This window comes from Cydia pomonella, chromosome 1 (assembly GCF_033807575.1).
Source record: "Cydia pomonella isolate Wapato2018A chromosome 1, ilCydPomo1, whole genome shotgun sequence".
In the NCBI taxonomy this organism is placed as follows: Eukaryota; Metazoa; Arthropoda; class Insecta; order Lepidoptera; family Tortricidae; genus Cydia; species Cydia pomonella.
Window position 1 is genome coordinate 30243802 of NC_084703.1, and position 26789 is coordinate 30270590.

At 36.6% G+C, this 26789-nt stretch overlaps 1 protein-coding gene across 5 annotated transcripts in view; it reads right to left on the reverse strand.

Moving 5' to 3' along the window:
• Positions 1-911: 911 nt before the first annotated feature.
• The window catches only part of LOC133528258 (maternal protein pumilio), a 476367-nt gene continuing 450489 nt past the window's right edge, over positions 912-26789 (reverse strand). For 4 of the 5 annotated variants that reach the window (XM_061865583.1, XM_061865566.1, XM_061865591.1 and 1 more), the window contains 2 exons: positions 4019-4224; positions 912-2549 (listed from right to left, as the gene is read on the reverse strand). In XM_061865583.1, coding sequence (XP_061721567.1) covers positions 2303-2549; positions 4019-4224 — 453 coding nt within the window. In that variant the 3' untranslated portion in view covers positions 912-2302. The remainder of the gene's footprint in view (positions 2550-4018; positions 4225-26789) is intronic. The other variant, XM_061865575.1, reaches the window with a different exon arrangement.

The window sequence follows — 26789 nt, forward strand, 5'->3', positions numbered from 1 at the left end:
CGAAGCACGACAAAATCATTTTATTGGGAGATTTTAATGCCCGTGTAGGCACCGATCACGAACACTGGAACGGTGTCCTTGGTAAACATGGCGTTGGAAAGTGTAACGACAACGGATTGCGCCTTTTGTCGTTGTGTGCTGAATTAGATCTTGCCATAACCAACACCTTTTTCCGTCTGGCCGAGAAATATAAAACTTCGTGGAAGCACCCAAGATCTTCTAGACTACGTCATCGTCCGCCGTAAAGACCTGCGTGACGTTCTCGTAACGAGAGCGATGCGTGGGGCGCTGGGCTGGACTGACCACCGTCTCATCAGGACGAAGATCCAATTAAAGCTTAAGACTCCACGTCGTGCACCCCACAAAAACCCGTCAAAATTGGCCTTTTCTAAGCTTATTACATCACCGGAGTTGGGTGGTGAATTAGATTCAGTTTTTGCTGCGAGTGTTCCGCACCCATATAACCATTTCGGTCGCAGAATCATCAAAGTAGTAACCAAATGTCAGATGTGTCGTAACGGTGACCACAAAATTGACCGCAAAATTTGGATTTCTGCTGGTTTTTGCTCCTCCACACTACATACCTATTAGGTACAGTTAGCATCAAAAGTAGCGGATGAAACAACGCGAAAAAAGTATCTGATATTCCGTTTAACTTTTCCAAAACTAGATATTTTTTTAGTTCGCGTTCAAAAATATATATCTTTTACAGTCTTAGTTGTTCTATATTAAAGAAATCACTTTTTGTTAAGCTGTTACAGAATGGTAGATACTTATGAAGCGTTATTTGATCCGCTACTTTTGATGCTGACTGTACGTACTCATCCAGGTAGGTATATTCTAGATCTGTGATTATTAACGAAACAAGATTTTCGCCCCTTAGTAGATAATTATAGAAAAAAAACAACATATACTTTGTAATATTATTACAGAAATGCTTTATTATAATTCATGTCTAAATAGATGGATCATCATATAAATGTTATCTAGTACAACCTACAAAGCGGAACGGCGGGAGCCGCGACCAGTTTCACCTCGCCACTCTTGACGTTCCGCCTTATTCCATCACATACAGGTTTTACAAATCATTTGTAATCATTTTTGTACAGCCATATACAATAATTTTTAGTTACCTCTAAATGTAAAAAATCTGAGGTGTCATAGGAAACTACGCTTCCTAAAAAAAATAATTACAAAGGGGAATGAGGAGCAGCTACACTTGTGACGTGCATCCGGCAAGGTAGACCTCGGAACTACAACTATCAGTACAGGACTTTACAATCATCACTATAACCTAAGAGAGCGTGGCACGTCCGCGGACGGCCTTCGCTCCCGGCGAGAGGCGACTCCTTCCAGCTTCCAACAAGGCTAATTACATAACTAAATAACTTAAATTAGTTACATAAAAATATACAAAAATATTATTTTCACAAAATTAAAGTAACTATACATTCCCGCATTAAACAATATTCGATAAGTATGATTTAAAGGCCGGGTTAAACTTAAACGAGAGCTTGACTTGAAAATACATTACAAAATACATAAATTACAATTATAAAATAGAATCACTGCTATAGTGCCGATTGTCTAGAACTGCCTGCGGCATTTCTCAATCACTCGAAGATTCAAGGTCCCCTAGCCCAGCTAATAGTTATTCTACAACGAGCTAAATTACGGAAAAATGTCGGTCTTTGTGACCACTGTTTTCCTTCGATTCATAAATTACACGAGAATGAGAGACGTTCAAATATTTATACATAGATCATACGAACAACGAATAATACTAGAACACTTAAGAACTAGAAACGCAATAAATCTACGCCACAGTGACGCGACGGCCGAGCACCAGAGTCGGCGTCAACGCTGTACAACTATTGTTACAGTAATCGTATCATTCTTTACATCAGTCTGCTGCTACGGTATGTACAGAGGGCGCCTCACGCCTGCGCTGAAGCCGCCCGCGCCCCGGGCGCGTCCGCCGGTGCCGTCGCCGTCGCCTCTCACAACACAACAATACGACTAACACAATAATTATAGGTACTTCACGAGCTTACCATACACACGACGCGGTGCACGACAATATTAATACCTAATCAGATTGAATGCGGCTGTTGTATGCCGCTACTTATTCTACGAGAGGGTCGCAGCGGGCGGCGTGATAATGCCGGTGAACGGTGGACGACGAAGCGGCGAGCTCTTAGTTACAAATGTACAATCTCAATATTCACAAAATTTATAATAGGCGGGGGTACCCGCGCCGTCGCATCAGCTTGAGCCCGCGGACGTTAATACTTTACACATACTACAGGACAGGGTTTGGCGGCGGCGGGCCGATAGGTCCTAGCTCCGGCGCTTTCATAAAGAATTTCTCCAATTTGGCAATAATGTGCTTCCCGTAGGTATACTTGCGCAGCGAACCGATGTGTGGGCGTATCTTGTGCATTAGAACTTTGCGCTGCGTGGGTTCCGCTACGTCGATCATTTTCTGTACCACGTAGTTGGCGTATTGATCCTTCATCATCACGTGAAGTGCACTGAAAAACGCACGACTGCGATCAATATTACAGACCGAACTAAGAATTGATCGGAAGGAATTGTAATGAAATTAAATATGATTAAATCAAATCAAAACCATTCCTTGACGATGTAGCAGCACATTGTGTAAATATTAATTTCTCACACTTGCAATGAAATGTTGACATGACTTACTTCAAATTAGGTCCGGAAATACTACATATCAGGTGCGATGAGTGAAGATGACATGTCAAGGAATTTCATACAGCCTTACACACCTAGGCCTGTAAGGCAACCTTCTTTTGTTTTTAAACGTCAATATAAAAACCTATAAGCAGAATTCTGCCATTATTCTTTTTTTTTTGTGTTTGTTTATTATTATTCTAGGGTTTCTTAAAGAGGAACGAAAATTTGATTAATTTTGCGCTACGACGCACTCGGTCGGACGCACGGTCCGGTCCCGCCGTTCTTCAAAATACATACCTAAACTTGCCCGACTCACTAGGGTTGCTTCGGTATTAATTTCGAATTTTAAAAAGGAGTAGGTACCTAATATAAGTTTACAGACATACATACATCGATTCGTTTATACATACATCTTATCATGTTTACATTCCTTAGAGACTGCTTAGATGTTAAAGAGCATCAAATATCCATTAAAGGTCCCGTCACCACACGTGACGAAGACTGGAGCGTAACAACTTGTTACAACTAACTAGGTACTAACAAGATAGAACTATGATAGTGATGATCCCAGTAAAAAAAAATATCGGTTATTCATTTTGAGGTACGTGGCAGTAGGTACCTACGTAGCGGCGGGGACGTCAAGTGAGCAATGCGCGCACAGTTCGACTAAGCTCTGCCCGAGAGTGCCCGAGAACGCCTGTAAATGTCACGTATGTGTGCGTAAATGTCACGTCTGTGCGTGCGGCGAAAATGGCACTTTGTACTGAGCGAACTCTCTGCTCCGGCGCGCGCCGCCGCTATTTACTTTGTGGTACAGCCCTATAGTTTTTTTTTCAGTCATGCAAAAATGTTTATAGGACTGTATCTGTTAAAACGTGCGTGGTCGACCAAAAATAATCAACTTTACGTTCCCCCTTTTGAAAACCCCCAAAGTACTAAGTAATAAGAAACACAAAAATAGAAAAAAAGGCGTAATGACGTGCAAAATAATCACATTTTTGTTCCCCTTCAATACCCCACGCACTGAATAACCTATCACATTAGTACATAAAATGATCATCATCATCATCCTATTTTTATTATTATTTCATTGCAAGTTTGAGAAAAGCACTATACAAATCTTGGCGAAATACGGGTTTGCCGGCCGCGTATCCCAAACCGACTTCACTACGCTCGGCCGTCTATATCTACAAGGCCTGCGGCCATTCGTTTCCCGGCCTCCATAGTAATGTACTATTTAAATAAAGTAGTTTAATCCAGCACCTCATCAAGGACAGTTTGATTTGCACAATGTAAAGTAAGCAATGCTGATACTGACTTATCATTGAACCCGCAGAGTTCATCGATGAGGAGTGCGCGTTCGTTGCGGGTAGCGTGCGTGACGCACTTCTCGACTACGTTGGAGGCGAACTTGTGCTGCGAGAGCTGCAGCACCTTGCCGCGCACCGCCGCCACCAGTCGCGAACGGTCCTCCGCCGCGCCGTGTTCTAGCACGTGTTGCACCACGTAGTTGCCATACTGATCCTGAAACAAACAAACAACTCCTATGTTCTTATTTTTGTACATAACAGGCGATAGAAAGAACATAAAAGTATCCATGTTATCCGGAACAATTTATTGGTTTGTTCGGTACAAAAACCAATTAAAGTCGAGGAGTTCATTTAAAAAATGCTTTGTCACGTCAGCAGCTCGAACAAGGGTAATTTGCTGCTTAAAAACAGTGAGCAAAATCGCATTTTGCTCAACGAGTGAGACAAAATAACATTCAAGTGACCTTTAGATTCGAATGTCATTTCAACGTGCGGGGCCTAATACAAGTTCGAAATATTTGGATTCTATTGTCTTTATCCCTTTCACGTCATTAGCAAAATCAAAGAGACAAAAAAGTGCATACATAATTCAACGGTATATTGACGGGTTATAATAGACCCCCGAAATAAGTCAGACCGCATCGTTCCAAAACACCCTACGAGTCTTCATTCCTAATAATTAATTAATGAAATAAAAGTTTAAAATTTAATAAAAACACCATATTTTACGTATTTTATTATACAATCAAAACAATGAACTTATATAAATTTACGCAATTGTTATGCAGTAAATAATTCTACTTAACTACCTTTAACGATCTCTACTATAGTTGACAAATAGTAGTATCCGCAATTCGGACCGGATCTTATAAAAGTTTTTATTTTACAAAAAAAAAGTTGTCGATTGCACTGTCAATTGATGTTCGTTAATTCATTATTTTCGTATTATTTTATTGAAACTTTCGTTTTGTTTTATTGCGGTAATTAAAGTTAATTGTTAGAATACCTTCAGAAAACATGAGTGAAATAGTGATCCGTCCGTCTGGATTACAATTTTTCAGGTTGTATTTTTTGATGGCTGACTGACGTGAAAAATTTTGTGTACTACACGAGATCAAAGTTATTTACATCTCGTGCCCTTTTGAGTCCCTTACTACGCTCAAGATTTAGTGATTTTGATAAATCGTACTATGCCTGGAAAAGGGTTAAAGCGACTCGATAAGAAATCATTTAATGTTTATCGTGCACAATAAGATGAAGTACAATGTTATACTCATTTAGTCAACGGCAACCCAATTCGGGTGTGCAATAATATTATATTTGCAACTTAACTTTACTAAAAATACATACGAGGGCTGCCTTTTAAGTTCTGTCGTTTGGTAAAACTAAAGACAATATAAGTGTTAATTGGTATTTATTGTTTTTCAAAGTAATCAGTAATCACCGTGATACGTAATACATTTTGTCATTCGAACGAACCAGTTTTCGAAACACTTATTAAAGTCCCAAGTCGGGGTCTCCAAAATGGCCGTTGTGTATGCCACAATCGCTTCTTCAGGCGTTCGGGACCGTTGACCATGAAGTCGTTGCTTGGTTTTTGGAAAAGTGAAGAAGTCATTGGGGCTTAAGTCTGGGCTGTACGGCGGGTGTTCCAGATTTTCGCCGTTTTGCTCTTTTAAAAACTCAATTGTCTGCCTAGTGGTGTGCGAGCTCGCATTATCGTGGTGCAGTACTATACGACGTCTGGGGTTGTTTTTTCGGAACTCGCTGATACCTTCTGGTAAACAAACATTGCTATACCAGTCAGCATTGACCGTTTTACGATCCTCTAGCACGGTGGTGGCAACGTGGCCACTTTTCGCTACAAACGTCGCGACCATTTTTTTCGAATTACTCCGTGAGCGTATTACTTTGGTCGGTTTTGGCTCATCTTGGAACACCCAAACAGTCGACTGCTGTTTAAAATCCGGATCGTAGGCATATATCCAAGACTCGTCACCACTGATAATGTCGTAAACGTGTTTAGTTTCCTCAGTTGAATTTTCGTAGAATTTTGCGACACCATCTAACGCGAGCCGTTTTTTGGTCTTCACTGAGTAAGTGTGGTATCCAGCGTGAGATCAATTTTTTTACGCCTAAGTGGTCATGCAAAATATTTTGTACACTGGTCCCTGAAATGCCCAATGAAGCTTCTATCTCACGGTATGTCGCATGGCGATCTTCGACGATCAGTTACCGTACAGCATGAATGTTCTCCTGAGTCACGGCTCTTTTTGTCGACCTTCACGATGCCTATCACTAAAACTAGAGCAACCACGTTGAAATTCTAAATACCAACGTTCCACAGTGCGGAGGCATGTTGCTTCATTATTAAATACAGTAGTCAACTCTTCAAAGCACTGAAGACGCATTAAACATCTTTTGAAGTTGTAAAAAAATATCGCACGTAAATTTTCCTTCGAAATTTCCATTTTCACAACTGACTTGGCACCTTTGAACCGATGCTGTACTGAAACGATTCGGCCGATCTCGAGTATTCTTTTTTTGTTTTCGAGTTCTAAATTCAAATATTTTACGATGATAATAGTTTATTAGGGTTCCGTAGCCAAATGGCAACGGAACCCTAATAAACAACGGAACCCTTATAGATTCGTCATGTCTGTCTGTCCGATTATGTCACAGCCACTTTTTTCCGAAACTATAAGAACTATACTGTTCAAACTTGGTAAGTAGATGTATTCTATGAACCGCATTAAGATTTTTACACAAAAATAGAAACAAAACAATAAATTTTGGGGGTTCCCCATACTTAGAACTGAAACTCAAAAAATATTTGCGCGAGAGACACTTCCAAAGTGAAAAAATGTGTGCCCCCCCCCCCCCCTCCCCCCGTTAGTTCTAAAATAACAGAATGAAAAATCTAAAAAAAATATATGATATACATTCCCATGCAGACTTCCACCGAAAATTGGTTTGAACCAGACCTAGTAAGTAGTTTTTTTTAATACGTCACAAAATAAAAAAAAATTTTTTTTTTCATCAAATCCATACGTGTGGGGTATCTATGGATAGGTCTTCAAAAATGATATTTAGGTTTCTAATATCATTTTTTTCTAAACTGAATAGTTTGCGCGAGAGACACTTCCAAAGTGAAAAAATGTGTCCCCCCCCCCCCCGTAACTTCTAAAATAACGGAATGAAAAATCTAAAAAAAATATATGATATACATTGCAAACTTCCACCGAAAATTGGTTTGAACGAGATCTAGTAAGTAGTTTTTTTAATACGTCATAAATGGTACGGAACCCTTCATGGGCGAGTGTGACTCGCACTTGGCCGCTTTTTTTTATAAAATCGCGAGAGGTGTGCAAACGACAGATCTTAAAAGGCAGCCCTCATATTTGCTTAACATGCTGATTAGTCTTACACAAAATGTTCATGCAAATCATAAAAAAAAACATGATCACTATATTCACAATCAATCATCCCTTTCTTTAACTGTCGCTTGAATTTTATTCCGCGTAACATTTAAATGCTTGAGGGAAGGTGATTGAAAACTTTAAAGGTGCGCGAAAACTTTAAATAAAAAATCCTTACGTGCTTTCTTTGCTAGCAGAATGAAAAAATAATAATGTATGGGTAAGCTCTATATGTTTTGTCGTTATTTATGTATATATTATAAGAAAGTACCTGGGCGACCGAGCTTTGCTCGGTTATAACTATTTATTGTAATATGGTGGTCTATAGGTGATAATCTTAACTACATTTTTTTACTAAATTAAACTTGTCTAAAACAATAAAAAATTAAAAATTAATATATAAACTTGAACATATAAAAAAAAAACAAAAGTTAGTCACCGGGCGAGATTCGAACCCGTAACACTCGTCTCTAGCCGTCCGCGTCTTAACCCGCTGGACCGGCAACACGAAAATTTTCGACCATATTCTGCGTCGAAAGAAAAACGCATGAAAACTCGAAAACACGCGTTTTCCCAAACATAAGACTAATCTAGATCGATTGTTTACCCCCAAAAACCCCCATATACCAAATTTCAGCAAAATCGTTAGAGCCGTTTATACAAGAATTGCTCGTTTAAAGGTATAAGATATAAGTATGTATATTTATGTATGTATGTATTATGTATGTATGGTATGTTATTGTATTATATTTGGTTGTTGTTGTTAAAGTAGCACCGCCCACAATCTCTCTGCTTTGCCTAAAGGTTGACTGGTAGAGAATAATATAGAGAATGCCTCATGGCATTAAGTCCGCCTTATGTACTAACTTTGAGAAAACAAATAACTTTTGTACCAGTAACCTCGGACCGCGTAGAAAGAATGAAGCAAAGTCTAGTTCAGGCGCTACCCTTTTTGTCTTCCGATATGGGTCCAAATAGTATGTATAATTCATTCTTTCACACTTTTATGGATCATTATAATGCGATATTTACTTCAAAATCGGTCGTAGTTAGTGGTGCATCAGTTTTTAGTGAGTGGGCTACTGCGGACTTACATCAACGAAGACGTGCACTGTATGCCTTGTATGAGGAACGGCGGTTTAACACGAGTGATGAATTTAAAGAACATGTCAAGCAATATTCGAAAAAGTTTAAAATAGATTGTCATATAGCTAAGCGAAATTATCTAAGTCAAAGAATAAAAAATAGTCCCAACATTATTAAAGCAACCTGGAAAGTAATCAATGTGGAGACTGGTCGCTCGAAACACAGAGTGAATGATTTTAAACTAAATATTGATAACAAAATTATAGATTCCAATTTAGAAGTAGCTACAGAATTTGAAAATTTTTTCACTGACGTACCAGTTTTCACAACTAAGGATTTAAATTCATCACCCTCATCCGCTGTTACTCTATTAAAAGATAACGCTCCAGAGTGTTGTGGAGATTTTCATTTTGAACGTGTTTGTACCTCCGATGTAGTAAAGGCGTTTAATTCGGTTAATGTCAAAAAAACGAATGACCTCTGGGGAGTCTCTGTCCATGCTGTCAAATCCTTAGTAGAAATTATAGCGCCTGACTTAGTAATTATATTTAACAACAGTGTTGATTGCGGCGAGTTTCCTGATTTAATGAAACATAGTAAAATAACTCCTTTATTTAAATCGGGTAGCAACTCTGACCCCACTAACTTTAGACCGATATCTGTGCTACCAACGTTCAGTAAGATTTTTGAAAAATTAATTCTTTCTCAATTAGTACGACATTTTAACGTCAATAATTTAATGCATAATAAGCAGTTTGGTTTTACACGGGGTCGCTCGACAACCGATGCTGGTGTTGAGCTAATTAAGCGTATCTTCGATGCCTGGGAGGAGTCACGAGATGCTATAGGTATCTTCTGTGATTTGTCTAAGGCCTTCGACTGCGTTTGTCATGAAACATTAATCAGGAAACTACACTATTATGGAGTTAGAGGAGCGGCACTGGATTTACTTAAGTCCTACTTAAATGGTAGAATACAAAGGGTCGATGTGAATGGACAGCGATCACCGGGGTCATTGGTCTCTATGGGTGTACCACAGGGGTCAATATTGGGACCTTTCCTGTTCCTTATCTACATAAATGACTTGCCATTCCTTGTAAAGACCCACCATGATATAGTATTGTTTGCAGACGACACTTCACTTATTTTCAAAGTCAAACGACAGCAACAAGCTTACAATGATGTAAACGATGCTATTTCAAAAGTAGTAAATTGGTTCAATGTTAATAATTTATTGTTAAATGAGAATAAGACTAAATGTATTAAGTTTGTCACTAGTAATGTAAGGCATGTAAAAACAAGTGTCATTGTGAAGGATGAGGAATTGGAATTAGTTGATAGTACAGTTTTTCTTGGTATAACTTTAGATTCTAAACTCCAGTGGGGTCCCCATATTGCTACTCTTTCGAATAGACTGAGTTCTGCAGCTTTTGCAGTAAGCAAAATCCGTCAGTTAACTGATGTCAAAACAGCTCGATTAGTATATTTTAGTTACTTCCATAGCATTATGTCATATGGTATTTTACTGTGGGGTGGTGCTTCAGATATAAATACCATTTTTGTTCTGCAGAAGAGGGCTATTCGAGCAATATATAAAATGAACCATAGAGACTCACTGAGAGATAAATTTAAGGAAATTGACATCATGACAGTGCACTGTCAATACATTTATGAGAATATTCTGTATGTGCATAAAAATATTGCCGATTTTAAGAAAAATTGTGACATTCATAATATTAATACTAGAAATAAACATAAGTTCGCCGTGCCCTTCACTCGGCTCCATAAAATTAAAAAATCATTCATGGGTAATTGTGTGAGATTTTATAATAAACTTCCAAACCATATTACTGAGTTACCAATTAATAAATTTAAGAATCATGTAAAGCGTAAACTTATTTCTAAAGCTTATTATACCACACAAGACTACATGAATGATAAAACAACGTGGGATTAATTGTGATTCGAAATGATTAATTATTTATTATATTTGAATAATGATGATGAAATGGATATTCCAATGCATGTATTTCCTTTGTTGTTTTTATTATATTTGTTTGACATTTAGAATTTATTCTAGAAACAATCTAGACTAGTATTTTTTATACATTTTTTTTTTGCATGACTATATTTTGTGAAAGTTTTAGTATTAAATTTGATCTATGAATTATATTCATTAGTATTATATATGGAATAATATTTACAACATCAATAAATTGCTCTGATAATTAGATTAAGATAATTATATGTAATACTGTCTTACTATTCATAAGTGCTTGTTGCTAGGCCTACATGAATAAAGTATATTTGAATTGAATTGAATTACTATAAGGTTTTCTTTTGTGCAATAAAGATTAAATAAATAAATAGGTATATTGAACTTTTTGGGCCTTTTGGTATATTTTTTTAAATTTCTTTATTAAGAAACAAACAGTCATTCAATAACATTAAAACAGTAGATTAAGCAGCAGTAAATAGACCTATAGTTTCCTTAATTTACATTTCAAAATACGAAGATAATACACTTTTTGAATACAAAAAAAAAATCGTATATCGCAAATAATTTCTACAATACTTTAAACAAATATGTACAGCTTGTCTATATACAGCACAAGTTGATTAACACCTAAAAATAAAAATGAACATCAAAGTCATGTGAAATTTAAGCTAAATAACCAGCAAAGATGTATAAATCTCAATTATTAGAAAAAATATGCTTATTTAGGTATTCTTTATACATATTATGTGAATGCTTTTTTCAGTAAAGTAGTTGTACAGTTAAATATATCCAAATCTGTGAGTTTTTCAGTATTATTAAACAGTTTATAAACACGCTTAATAAATACATTACTAGCAGAATTTTTGGATCTAGCTGAAGGGAATTTGGACGAAATTTGCAACCGAATCGTAACCGTAGATGAAATTTCTAAGAAATGATTGGTTCTAATGTTTAGACTAAGTTATAATGACTAAGCCGCCTGTTGCCGATGCGTGGTAACACGACACATGTTTTATCTTTTTATAAATATGACACTATTATGCTCTTTATTTTTCTTTCTTCTTAGGCTAGGTTTTTATAATATGGATAAAAACTAAAATACAAAAATAATACTAAATACATAAAAACGTATTATAAAAAACCTAACCTAGGGTGCCGCCAGCAGCGCGGCAGAGCCAAAGCTGCCGGTGGTCAAGGCCGCAGAGAGAGGAACCGACGTACTATAGGCCCAGTGTCCATACCTACCTTGATCCAGCCACCCGGCGAGAGTCTCTGTAGCTGGATTATTATTATTATGTTAATATGAACATAAAAGACTCTCATCGAATATATAAAAAAAATGTATAAATCATGTAGAGCATTTTTCCAGCTGTTCCTAAGGCTCTCTCCTGATTAGTCGAATTATCGTAGTGTGCGTACGCACTCATAGCTAATTAATGTGTACAGACAGAACTACTACATTGCTAAAAGATTGCACACTTGTACTGTAAGCGATTAGGAAGTAAAGTGGGGCGCGTCTTCTTGGATGACAGGATCTAAACGAAGATCAGTGCCGAGACGCGGGGAAACAAATTTGAATATACAACGAAGGTAATTAATTAGGAGCTAAAGCAAGGGGGTGACACTAGCAATATAGTTAAAGTTAGTAAAGAAATTAGAGATTTCTGTCATTTTATTCCAGACCACTGACATAAATGTACTAGACAGGCTATCGAGAACAAATTGTGTCCGCCATTTTCGTCGTTTGTCGCCGGCAATGCCGATGCCGAGAGGATTAGGTAATCTCGAAGGTAAGAAGAAAATACCGTCCGGTGAGAAGCAAAACTCACTAAATACAAAAAAATAATTAAACAAAAATTAACCTTATTTTAGTAGTGATATGGTTCATTATGGCTATAAACTTGTGGTGGTAATTAGTGAGTTTTGCTTGTCACCTGACGATACCATCTGCAAAGATTCGTGCGATTTGATTCCATCGAAGAAATCTGAGCAGAACTAGAGCGCATCTATGAGGTACGTGCGTAGACAAGATATACAACATATGCCTGAAATTCATCAGCTATAAGAAAGACCCGAATCACGACATCATTAATCATGTGTCAATTTTAAAGAATATGGAGTGAACTGCTTAAGGAGCTAGAGAGCTACACGAAATTATCCAAAATTCTCCAAATGTGCGAGAGCCTCGACACTTTACCTCCGGAATATCTTGAATTCAAGTCCAGTTAGCTGTTAACGTCAAAGACGGAACTGTCAGTTGAGAACCCGACAAGTGTGAGAAACAAGTCACAGAAGAAGAGGCTAATGCAGCTTTGTGCATAAAGATGAACAAGGCTAAAAAGAAGAACAATTCCAAGAGATTATGAGCTGTAAGTACTTCCACCTACTTTATTAAGATTACTTACTATCTTGTATACCACCAAATTGAAAGCAATAAACATACTTACGTTACTATTAGTTTTATTTTAATTTCATTCTTTTAAAACCTAGGTTTACTTGGGAGGTTTACAAGATAATTTTTTGTTCGATTTCTCGTACCAATTTTGTTTCAAGAAATCAAACAAAATCTTCTAAACCGACCAAGTAGACCTAATATTATGTAGGTCGAAAGTACACGCACGGGTGCGTATGTAGTTGTGCACGCACGCCTACATAAGTACTTAGCTTGAAGATGAAATCAGATATGGCGCTTTCAAATGAGTTTCCATAAAATGCTTCAAGAGGGCTCTCTTTACCTATATATATATATATATATATATATAGTTAATTTACACTTTGAGCTAAAGGATCAAATTAAATAGAAAACAAAGTAAAGAGACAAAGAGCATATAATCACTACGTTTTGTACAGAGAATCCGCAATATACTGCGTTCATGAATATTTTTTTTTACGATTATCTGAGATATGGTCGTATTTACAGAGTCCAAACTGGACGCAGTTAAGACGATTTTAGAGCAAAAATTTAAAATTGATAGATTTAGTCGTTGAAATTGTACACCTATTGTTACGTAATATCTAAATAACAAGAATTGGTTCCTATTAGCACGTCTTCTCATCTTGTTCTTTAATAATGACGTCGCAAGCGTGCGTCCCCGGTAAAATGTGACATGAAGCACAGTTTTTAAAAATTTATCAAAAAAATATTGAGGTAAATTATACAAAATAAAATATATAATGATTATTTGACGACCGACCGGTCTGGCCTAGTGGGTACTGACCCTGCCTATGAAGCCGATGATGGTCGCGGGTTCAAATCCTGGTAAGGGCATTTATTCGTGTGATGAGCATGGATAGTTATTTGTTCCTGAGTCATGGGTGTGTGTTTCCTATGTATTTGAGTATTTATAAATATTTATATATTATATATATATCGCTGTCTAAGTACCCTCAACCCAAGCCTTATTGAGCTTATTGTGAGACTTAGTCAATTAGTGTAATAATGGCTTATAATATTTATTTATTTATTATTTTATTTATAAGAACAGTTTCAGAAAATGTTGTTGATTGTTTAATTATCAAAATTACGTTGAAATTAAATCGAAATTCAGAGAAATTGTCACTTGTTTTGAATTTCTGGAGAAAATTGATTTCGTCTAACTTTCATTTTCTCAAACTTGCTATGAAATGATGACATGACTTACGTCAAATTAGGTCCGGAAATACTACATATCAGGTGGCATGAGTGAACATGATATGTAAAGGAATTTCATACAGCCTTACACACCTAGTGTAAAGCACCCTTCTTTTGTTTTTTAACGTCAAATTGTGACACAACGTCTTGGTATCCAACCATCAACTAGCTTCAGTTAGCTTGGTACGGTGATTTGTTGTGCATATTCGTTGCTAAGCAACGGCGGTGCCGCATCGCGCAGGCGCGCGGATTTACGGGTTGTACACCGCTGGTAGAGTGGCGAGCCGAGTAGGTCGCCACAAAACAAATTGACTACAATTTTTTGTTTTAATTGAAAGTTTGAGAAAAGCACTATACATATCTCGGCGAGAAACGGGGTTGCCGGCCGCGTATCTCTTCCGCGTATATATCTACTTGGCCTGCAACCCTACGTTTCCCGGCCTCTATAGTAATGAACTATTACACTACTTCAAATTTATAATAACAAATGTAGTTGGGATGGAGTAGGAATGTAATGGGAGGGTAGTTCGGCGCGTACGCGATAGCAAGCTTCTGCTGTGCTCGGTGTTTAAATAAATAGTTAAGTGTTTTTTACGACAAATACCAGCAAATTTCTGTGAAATATAGTGAAACAATCTAACACAAGTGTTATCCAAGAAAAATAATACCAAAAAAAGTGAAAACTTGTGCTAAAAGTAAAAATTGTGTATCATCCTATCCACAACTTGTACTAATATCAAGTGAATCATTTTGTAGAATAAAAATAATTTAATTAATATCAAAAACAACAATGAAGTGTTCCAAGTGCAGTAAATCAAGTGGTGCTAAGTGCATAGTCATTGGTTGTGACTCTTGTTCGACCAAACTCTGCCAAGAATGTGCAGGACTCTCACCAACAGAGGTGCGCGTGTTTGAGTTAAAAACAGTACAAAGAGTGGTTTAATTCTTGTGCACGGACTGCAAAAAAGCTATGCGTGAGCTTCCAAACATTCTACAGTCGATTCAACAGCTCCAAAAACAGGTAGAAGATCTGAAAAGACGCAATGACATTGCGAGCCGGGAAGAGGTCATTCAAGAGTTGATTGAGCGGAAAAATCGGGCCAAAAATGTCATTATCTTTAACATACCTGAAAGCTCGTCCAACCAACCGGAAGAAAAGAACCAGCATGATGTGCGAGAATGTGAAAAAAATGTAGCCACTATAACTGGGGAGGTCAACATGTCCGGCGTCAAGGTCGTGCGTCTCGGACGCCCAGGTAACGGTTTGGCCAGACCGAGACCAACCAAAATCATATTTAACAGCAAATACGACGCACTGAAGATTCTTAAAAACAAAGGCAAGAACATCAAGTCTGACCAAACACCTTCTCAACAGGAGTACCTTAAAATGCTGCGCACAGAATTGGAGGAACGCACCAATGAAGGAGAAGATAACCTTACAATTAAATTCATAAACGGATGCCCTAAAATAATAACTTTATCAAAAAACCAAGCCACCCAACAATAACAACATGCATACAAAACAATACAATTCTACCTATTTTAGACTATACCATAATATACACTAACTTAGGCTCGTTACAACCTAAATTTGACCTATTTCATACTCGTGTTCTTACATGCAAACCCAAGCCGATAATCATAGCTGTGACTGAAACATGGTTAAATGTGAATATACCCAATAACTTAGTGAGTATTCCGGGTTATGATTTATACAGGAAGGATCGGGTTGACCGAAGAGGTGGAGGTATTGCTGTGTATGTCGCCCAGGAGGTATGTGGACTGCAAATACTAGCTAAAGTAAATACCAGTTACTCTTCTCTGCGGTCCATTGATACGCTATGGTTAGATATAACTTTAAACAAATACAAATTCCTATTTGCATGTATCTATCGACCAGACGACTCTTGCATAAATGAAGAAAAAATTTTAATATGTGAGATATCCTCTGCGTCCACTTCGTGTGACGTCATCATTACTGGAGATTTTAATTACCGTGAGATAACCTGGCCTTTAGTAAATATTCAACATAATGACAATAGAAGAGAGTATATATTTGAGGAAATGTTCATACAAAGCAATTTGTACCAATTGGTCGAAAAACCCACCCGACACAGAGAAGGTAACCGGTCCTCCCTTATCGATCTGGTCATGACGAACGATGAAAACCTCATTGCAGCTGTTGAACACCAACCGCCCGTGGGCAAATCCGATCATGATTTTTTGCTATTGTCAATGCAAATAGAAAACAATAATACATTAAGTAAAATTAGGAAATCTAACAGGAAAAACTACTTTAAATCAGACATAGAGAGTATAGACTCAGCCTTACAGGAACGCAATCTTTTAAATTTAATAAGCACACATAATACAACTAACTGTAAATGGGAAGCGTTCGAGTCCCCAATCCTCGAGGTGGCCAACAAGCACACACCGAACATGAGGCCACCGCGCAAACCACCACTAAAACCTTGGATCGACAAGAATATAAGACAAAAAATACAGGACAAACGAAAGGCATGGGACAAATATGTACTTACAGGATGCAGACATGATTATAAACACTACAGAACACTTAATAATACACTTTTAAGTATAACTAGGAAATCTAGAACTGATTATGAAAGCCGCGTTTTAAATCTCGGACCAAAGGCGTTTTACGCGTATGTTAGAAAACAACTATGCACAAAAGTTTCAGTTCCCCGTGTCATGCATGATGGAGACAACACAGTAACAAGTGATGTTGACATGGCGAATGCCCTCGCCAAACGGTTTGAAACCAATTATGTTAAGGAGTTAAATGACACGGTACCTCCTATTGCATGCCCTCGGATCCAGGAAGCCTTGTGTGATATCACCATTTCGGAAGATAAAGTTTGGAACAAATTAGAGAAGCTACGTGAAGATACTTCCATGGGCCCCGACGGAATCCCAGCAGTCTTGCTAAAGAAATGTAAAGCTATCTTGCCAGCACTTACACATATAATGAAGGAGTCATTTTACACTTCAACCGTGCCGCAGAAGTGGAGGAACGCTTTAGTGACACCTATCTACAAAAAGGGAGACAAACTTAACCCCAACAACTACAGACCAATCAGTCTAACTTGTCTAGCCATTAAGTTAATGGAAGCTATTATAAACGACGAAATAAAGCTATTCCTAGATAGGAACCACATAATTGTCGACCAACAACATGGTTTTATGAAAAGAAGATCCACCGTCACTAACCTACTAGCATGTGTGAGGGTCTGGTCTAGCCATCTGGATAATGCAGAACCAATCGATGTGATATACCTGGACTATGAAAAAGCTTTCGACAGAGTGCCCCATCGAAGACTCCTGGCCAAACTCGAGCACTTTGGCATAAGAGGAAGGCTTCTACAATGGATAGAATCTTTTCTAAAAGACAGAAAATTTAGAGTGCGAATCGCTGACAGTGTTTCTGACGAATTTGATGTTTGGAGCGGCGTCCCACAGGGATCGGTGATCTCAACCACCATGTTCAGCATATATGTTACTGGCTTACAAACCACCATTGAATCCAACTTTAGCTTCTTTGCAGATGACTCCAAGCTGTTTGTAAACCCTATGATAGACCACAGCAAACTACAGTCAGACCTGAACCGAATTAGGGACTGGTGCCTAGACTGGCTTATAAACCTCAACGAATCAAAATGCACAGTCCTCCACATGCACAAGAAAAACCCAAAGTTGCCCTACACTTTAAACAATGTACAGTTAACAGGAGCCACGACCCAACAAGACCTGGGAGTCATTATATCCAATGATCTCAATTATCATTATAAACAATGCTTAAAATATATAAGACCTACATAAGACCAATTCTGAAATATGGTTTTCAGATATGGAATCCATACTTCAAAAAAGATATTGATATGATCGAGCGAGTGCAGCGTAGATTTACTAAGATTCCCGCGCAGTTAAAGTCACTTTCGTATGAGGAAAGATTGGTCAAGCTGGGCCTGCCAACACTACAAAAAAGGCGTGAACGTGGCGACTTGATCGAGACGTTCAAAATAATTCACGGATACTACGACTGTCTAGAACTAAGCGACCTCTTCACTCGAAATTCAAACACGCGCACAAGAGGACACTATCTTAAACTAGGAACAACAAAGCATAAAACAAATATCAGCAAAAACTTTATTGCAAACCGAATAGTAAATGCCTGGAACAAATTACCCTCTGAAGTTGAGAACTCTTGTAGTGTGAATCAATTTAAAAACAATCTTGACAGACTATCTAAGCAGTGAAATCGTGTAGTGAACTCTGATTTAGACGTACCAGCATCAGCTGCCTGTCTTAAACCAAATAGAAAAAATAATAGTTTATTAAAGTTGAAGTACAGGATATGTGTAATACAAAATTACCATTTTTAGGAGTCCCAAACTTTACGAAATTTACAAATAAGAGCTTTAAAATCCGTGGTTTACGCGCGTTTACCTAAACGTCCATTAGACAATAAAATCATTACTAATTAAGTCTGTTTAAAAAAAAATGATTCCTTAAAATACAAGACGTGCTAATAGAAACCAGTACTTGTTATTTCTAATAGTTAACAAAAGGTGTACAATTTCATCGGCTAAATCTATCAATTTGACATTATTGCGGCTAAAATCGATACGGCCTCTTAAGTAATCGATCAAACTTGGTTATAGAAATGTTCCATCAAGACTGTTACCACCATGTGCGTTAAATCCTCTTTAATGGTAAAGGATATTTTTATTTCTCCGGGTTGTCCATATCATTAAAATGAAACAACCATTCCAAGGGACTGTATCTATTAAACAGCTAAAGCTATAAATGGTTTTACTGCCTTTATATTTGTTCACCAAGATGAATGATGCACGCATATGTTGAAACCAATTGTCATAGCACTATTTCCATTCTGATCTTTGTATACAATATGTTCATTTTGTGCGCAGAAACGGCTTTTACGCGATTTCTCTATCTTGATGATGCCTCTATCTTGCGATATGTACTATGACCATCTTGCATTATGAGTTCGCACACCGCACAGCGTCTATATTTTGTGGGATAACAGTCGATTATGAGCGTTTTTTTTTATTCGACCGTTAGTTAGCATACGACGACCACAATTTAACTCACCAAAACATTGACCTTCAATGAGACTCTCCAAAGTCCATGCTCTATTTTTGAGTTTACCCTCGCCAAAAATTAAAAAAAAAAACCTCGTTCGATAGTTTTAACAAGTAAATCCGTTGAAGATGAAATAAGGAATTTTTAAAATGATGTTACTGTGTAAAACCAATTGATAGACATATTAACACGTTAACAGTCCCCATACTAGATTAGCGTTGAAAATGTCGGAAAAAAACAAATGATTCTTTCGGGAATTTATGAAATATAGGTTTTTTTTCTGTTTTTTTCGGATTTTTAAAGAAATAATACAATAAGTCACTACAATTTATTTAATATCATTTCTATTCTTATATCATTACTCTTTAGAGCAAAATACACATTTGGCTATTTTTTTGTTGTTTACCTCGGTTGTATCCCAATGTCTCCAAACACCGCTTTTACGCTATACTAGATGTATGCATTTCCTCGTACGTTTAAGCAAATTACTTCTATCACACGTCCACATATGGGTCACTGAGAAAAAAACAAGCACGCACTCGAATTAGAACAATACCTTTCTGTATGCTGTTGTGTAACTAGACAAAAATATATAAGAATTATCCCTATATTATTATGCGGTATGAAGTTATACTAATCTAAATGCATACCTGGTCGTATCTTCGTGACCCATATGTGGGGCATGGACGTGTGGAGAAAGTTTAGTGTGACCCATATATGGGGCACTGGACTGTGAACGTGTTAAACAAACTGTAATTTGCTTCCAGAGTTCCATTTTTATATGTTATTTATATATTTTTAATAAAGTTTCAGTAAGAGGCCCATTCCAGATACAAAGCTTGTATCTCGCACGGTTTGTTTTTTTTTGTACACCTAACTTAACAACGAACGGACAAACGTTTTTTGAAAACATAAAAGATATATAAAAGAAAAAATATATATAATAACCAGACATTGATTTCAGGGGGATAAATTAAATGACATGTCGGGAGCAGGTAGATCACTGTTAAGGTCTTTTGGTACATGATTATTGTAACGATAGTAAGTACCTACATCTACATACTTACTGTTATTTAAATGTATGTATGCCCTGTTTATGTTATAATTACCTGTATTCATGTTTTCTCTATTACGTAACGTAAAGCTGCATCTGGTTTTAACATAGATAGTAAGGAGATTTATAACGAAGCATAATTTCAAACTGAGTCTCGTTGTCGCCAACTGTCCTCCACATCATTGAGGGCGTGGCCAGACAACCAACTCACGCGCTGTGATTGGATAAAGCGCGCGGAGCAAGAGACGAGAGCGGCGACCACATATTTAGGATTAACTAGATACCGCCAGTACAAGACATACGCGAGTTTTTAAGTAGTACAGTTCACTACTTCTCGCTCAGTGGTGCTCATGACATCCCAAGTGCGTTGCGTGCGACGTTTATTATTACCACGCAACAAAATGCCTCATTGTAGCATAATTAACTGTGCAAATACGACGAGAGTGGTAAGTCGTGTGAAAGGTGACATTTCTTTTCATAAGTAAGTAATTTTGGTATTAAATATCGCCTTATATAATTTAAAATAATTTATTTTCAATTTGTAATGATGTCGTGACGTTTCTACCAAGATAGTCAAAAGATAGTGTCTTTACTAAGTAAGCCATCAATTACGGCTTATATTTGATGCATCACTAAAGGCATTTTATTTGTAGGTCGCAATAGACAGCAAACAAACGATACTTTCGTACATCGTTTAGTTGCATGGTAGGAGGGATTTTATCATATTCTGTCGATTTTAAGCCACTAGTGTTGTACACTGCGATTTCTGCGATGTTTCATGCAGTATCACTGTGCAATTCAATTTATAATCGATTTTTGTGACAGTTTCGTGTTACGAAGATCTTTATGAAGTTTAAGCTTAAGTATAAGAGAGTGAGAGATTATATAATATTGTTATTCTTCATATTATAGTATATTTCTCAAATCTGGAGCATCGACTGTACTGAAATCGCTTCACATTTTTTGTCCATACACTCGATTTATATTCGATATAAAATCAATCATAAAAACGTCGATTTATTATTATTACCTACGCCTTTGTATCTGATCACCTTAGCGATAGCGGTGCACATCACAAATTCGCTTGGGTGACGTCATAGTAGGCATCAAAAAATTTACACGCTCGGTCCCCATACTATTGAACATGTTTGCGGTGTCTAGGTGGCGGACACTAGAGGAGGACATGTCGATAAAGTTACAACAGCTATCGATATTTTATATGTTCTGAACATTACCTTATTGTTTTACATAAAAACGTTTTGTTTTAAGTAATAATTGCCATTGACTTAATTTATATTCCTTTTAATATTTGACCTTAAGCTTTTAATAAAAAAAACTACCATGATTCGAAAGCTTGTTTTACGCTAATCAAAACGTAATATATTAATTAAACCAGTTGGTTTAAATTTTAGTAACGATTTTATTTACTGTTTGTTTAAATTGTTTACTTTGGGATTGTCGTTAGACGCGAACACTGGTTTGAATTTCACAAAAGGGAGTAAAAATCAGGGTTACATTAATAAAAAAGTAACAATTGTATTTTTTAATGAACCTACTTTATTATAGCATATGTCGTCACCAGAATCCGGATATTACAAAGAGTTAAAAGAACTGCGAAAGCAAATTATGTTAAATTATTATTTGGCAAGCATGAACATATTTGACTAGCTGTTGCCCGCGACTTCGTCCGCGTGGAATCTTATCTTGAACATTTTTCGTCTTTAGTAGGTGCAAAATATTTATTAGATCCAATACTAATTTTATTATCTCAGTAGCGGCTTTGCATTGATTTAAACTTTCAACGCATTCAGAAGTAAGGGGAGACATTTTGAAAACTTGTTAAGGTTTGGTACCCAAAAACGGGACCGTATTACTAAGACTCCACTATCCGTCTGTCCGTCCGTCTGTCTGTCACCAGGCTGTAACTCATGAACCGTTATAGCTAGACAGTTGAAATTTTCACAGAAAATGTATTTCTGTTGGTGCTATAATAACAAATACTAAGAACAAAATAAAATGAATATTTAAGTGGGGCTCCCATACAAACGTGATTTTTAGGTTTCCGTAGCCAAATGGCAAAAAACGGAACCCTTATAGATTTGTCATGTCCGTCTGTCTGTCCGTTTATTTTGCCGTCTCTTGCGTAATGGTACGGAGCCCTTCGTGCGCAAGTCCGAATCGCATTTAACCGGTTATTTTTTCTTGTAGGTACACGACACAAATGTACCTTAAAGCTAAGATGCTCGGCTCTTTACCATTTGTCATTATGCCTGTCACGTTCTAACAAGTATATAAGCGCGAAAGTGAGGGGCATAGTGATAAGTGATAAAAATGGAACCATGATGCCACCGCTGATGTGCTAACTTCAAGTTTTTGGCCATAGTAGCTCCCGCTTAGCGTTTATTAAAAAATCAACTCATTACTCCTTCAGGGTATGAATTTTTATAAACGCTGAAATATGCGCATATACAAAGTTTCAAGTTCCGCATTAGAATTTTTTTTATCTGTAGGTATACAAATTTTCACCCCTTTTTAACCACCATTAATTTTCAAAAACACTCAACTTAGTTTACTTGTATTTTAATAATATATCTTTAAACGAAGTTTTAAATACCTAACTTAAAATAAAACTTGAACCCCATTCAAACTTTCATCTCCTTTTTAACCCCCTTAGGGGAATTTCCAAAATAGTTAAAATATTTTTTTTTTGTTATCGGGTATTATGACTATCTTAGAAGTTTCAAAGCATTTTGGAATGGATTCAAACTTTCAACCCCTTTTAAACCCAGTTAGGGGATGAATTTTTAAAAACACTGAAATAACATTTCTTGTTTTCTAACAATATGCAAATAATATACAAAGTTTCAACTCCATACAAACTTCCAACATCTTTTTCACCACTTTAGGCAATGAATTATTGAAAACGCTGAAATTAATTTTCTTGTATTTTAATAATATGCAAATATACAAAGTTTCAAGTTCCATACTCGAAAAACAGTTTGATCTCCATATAAACTTTAAACCCCTTTTTAACCACCTGGAGTGATGAATTTTCAAAAAAACTTAAATTAGTTTTATTGTCCTTTAATAAAATACGTTTTTACGAAGTTTCAAGTTCCTCGCTTAAAATAAAATTTAAACCCTACATTTATACAAACTTTCAACCCTATTTTAACCCTTTTAGGGTATGAATTTTATAAAACGCTGAAATTCGTTTTTTTATCTTTTATTACATACAATACCTTTTTACGAAGTTTCAAGTTCCTAACTTATCATAAAATTTGAACCCCAAGACAAACTTCCATCCCCTTTTAACCCCCTTATATTTTTAATAAAGTTTAGTTAATGTTATTTTGTTATCTTATATTATGCCTTTATAAGAAGTCTCAAAGAATTTGTAATGTACTCCAACTTTCAAACCTCTTTTAAGCCTGTTAGGGGATGAATTTTTAAAAACGCTGAAATTACTTTTGTTGTATTTTAATAATATGCCCTTGTACAAAGTTTCAAGTCCCACACTCAAAAATTTTTTGATCTACATACAAACTTTCAACCCCTTTTTCATTACCTTAGGGGATGAATTTGCAAAAACGCTGAAATCTGTTTTGTTATATTTTAAGAATTTATCGTTTTACGAAGTTACGAATTCCTAGCTAAAAATAAAACTTGAACCCCATACAAACTTTGTACCCCCATTTCATCCTCTTGGGGGATGAATTTTGAAAAATCCCTTCTTAGTGGACCCCTATACCTTATAAGGAACCTACTTGCCAAATTTGGACTTTCTAGTCCCAGCGGTTTGCTGTGCGTTGATTAAAGTCAGTCAGTCAGGTCTTTCACGTTTATATATAGTATCTGGGCGACCGAGCAAAGCTTGGATAGAAATACACTTAAATTGTAAAAAAAAGAATGCCATTTTTTTGTTGTAAAAAAATATATCACATAAAATAAGTAAGTATGTTTTAAGTTACAGCCAAAAAACTCAGTGGCCCTTATTTTCTTTTGAGGAGTATATATTGTTATCTCAAACATTAACTAAATTTTTTAAATTTGTCTAAAAACAATAAAAATTTCAAAATATATATAAACTTGAACATATAAAAAAAAAACAAAATTCGAACCCGTAACACTGGTTGTTTCTTGCCGTCCGAGTCTTAACCCGCTGGACCAGACGGACAGTGGCCGGCAACACGAAATTAGCGACCATATTCTGCGTCGAAAGAAAAACGCATGAAAATTCGAAAACACGCATTTTCCCAAATATAAGACTAATCTAGATCGATTGTTTACCCCCAAAAACCCCCATATACCAAATTTCAGCGAAATCGTAAGAGCCGTTTCCGAGATCCCTGAAATCTTATACCTTTAAACGAGCAATTCTTGTATATATATAAATATATATATTTCTGTGATCTCGGAAACGGCTCTAACGATTTCGCTGAAATTTGGTATATGGGGGTTTTTGGGGGTATACAATCTATCTAGATTAGTCTTATGTTTGGGAAAACGCGTGTTTTCGAGTTTTCATGCGTTTTTCTTTCGACGCAGTATATGGTCGCTAATTTCGTGTTGCCGGCCACTGTCCGTCTGGTCCAGCGGGATAAGACGCGGACTGCTAAACGAGTGTTACGGGTTCGAATACTTCGAATCTCGCCCGGTGATTAACATTTGTTTTTTTTTTTTATATGTTCAAGTTTATATATAATTTTTTAATTTTTATTGTTTTAGACAAGTTTAATTTAGTAAAAAAATGCAGTTAAGATTATCACCACCATATTACAATAAATAGTTATAACCGAGCAAAGCTCGGTCGCCCAGGTGTTATATATATACAAGAATTGCTCGTTTAAAGGTATAAGATGTATTAACACGGCCCCTTTAACTGCAAAAAGTTCTCTTTCAAATCTGTCTTCTGTGACAGGCGGGCAATCGCAGATCCATACTTGGTATCAGACTACCTAGTTGGTTTCCGTTTAAAAATAATACAAACTTTTCTTAAATTCTCATGGCTGATTTTAACGTATGTTTTAGAAAACATTGTTAAAAATTTATAATCAACATTGCCAGACCATTTCCGCCGGCGGTAACTTTTACCAGACGCTTTAAAGCTGTCAAAAATATTGTACCTTTACTTGTATTCTCACTCTTGATTTTTATATATGATACTCAGGGAACTATTACAGCACATTTTGTAAGTAGCCAGACCAATTAATTGGAGGGCCCAACCATCCCCCAGACCCACATAAAGTTTCACTGTGAGTAGACTACGAAATTACAAAGCTAGAAAGTTAAATTTTGCACATCAGGTAACGTTTACAATGTATACGAGACATAAGAAGCAATTTTTGAAAAATTCGCCCCCTAAGTAGGTTCAAAAGGATTTGAAGGTTTGTATCGGAATCGAACGTTTTTTGAGTGAGGAATTTTGTATAAAGACGTGTTATTAGAATACAATTGGGAGTATTAGGTACTGCAATGTTCTGCCACCGGAGTGCAGCACTAGCACCTTTCATTAACCATAGTAAAGTAACTTATACATATTGTGCCTTTAACTGTTTTTTGACAAGTTTTTACAGATAATAAAATATGACATAGATGCATCGAGGCGATTTGTTTACAAAGGGCTTACCGGGAATCGCGAAAATCGAAATTCAGCTAGCTGGCTTTTCGTCGCTCGGATATGCAAGTGTGATAGAGAGGTTAGATAACGAAATTTCGATTTTCTTTTTTCACGGTAGACCCTCAGATTTTGATGGATTGTAGTGGTGCCCCCCCTACGCAGAGTTTCGTGTAATATTCCCTATTAAAACCATTTCACCGTTTCTGAATATACCTCCCATACCATAAAAGGGTTAAAAAGGGGTGGAAAGTTTATTTTCGTAATTGAATTTTTAAATAAAACTGTTATACGTTCGATCACGATACAAACTTTCAACCCCTTTTACCACCACTTAGCTGATGAATGAATTTTCAAAAACGCTGTTTTTACTTTTCTTCTAATATAATAAATTACCTTTTTACGAAGTTTCAAATTCCTAGCTTAAAATTCAACTTGTACAACATACAAACTGCCATCCCCTTTTTAAACCCCTCAGGAGTCGAATCTTTCAAATTCACTTCTTATGTCTCGTCTACACTCTCGCGACTCTCATAGGCATAAATATATCGAACACATTCATTCCAGGGTTAGAAAACGTATATGGATTTTTAAAAAATTACGATACATAGCCACAAAACCGTTATTAAACCAAATTTATACCGCACTTGCTCAATCTATCATAAGTTATTCATAACGTACTGCATCACAGTCTGGGGTGGAGCCAACAAAACCAAAATTCTACGGGCAGAACGAGGGCAAAGGTGCCTCCTTAAAGTAATGTACTCCAAACCAACCCGATTCCCAACTTTTAAACTGTATCAAATACACTCCACTGCAAGAAAACTATACATCCTAAATTCTATTTTAAAA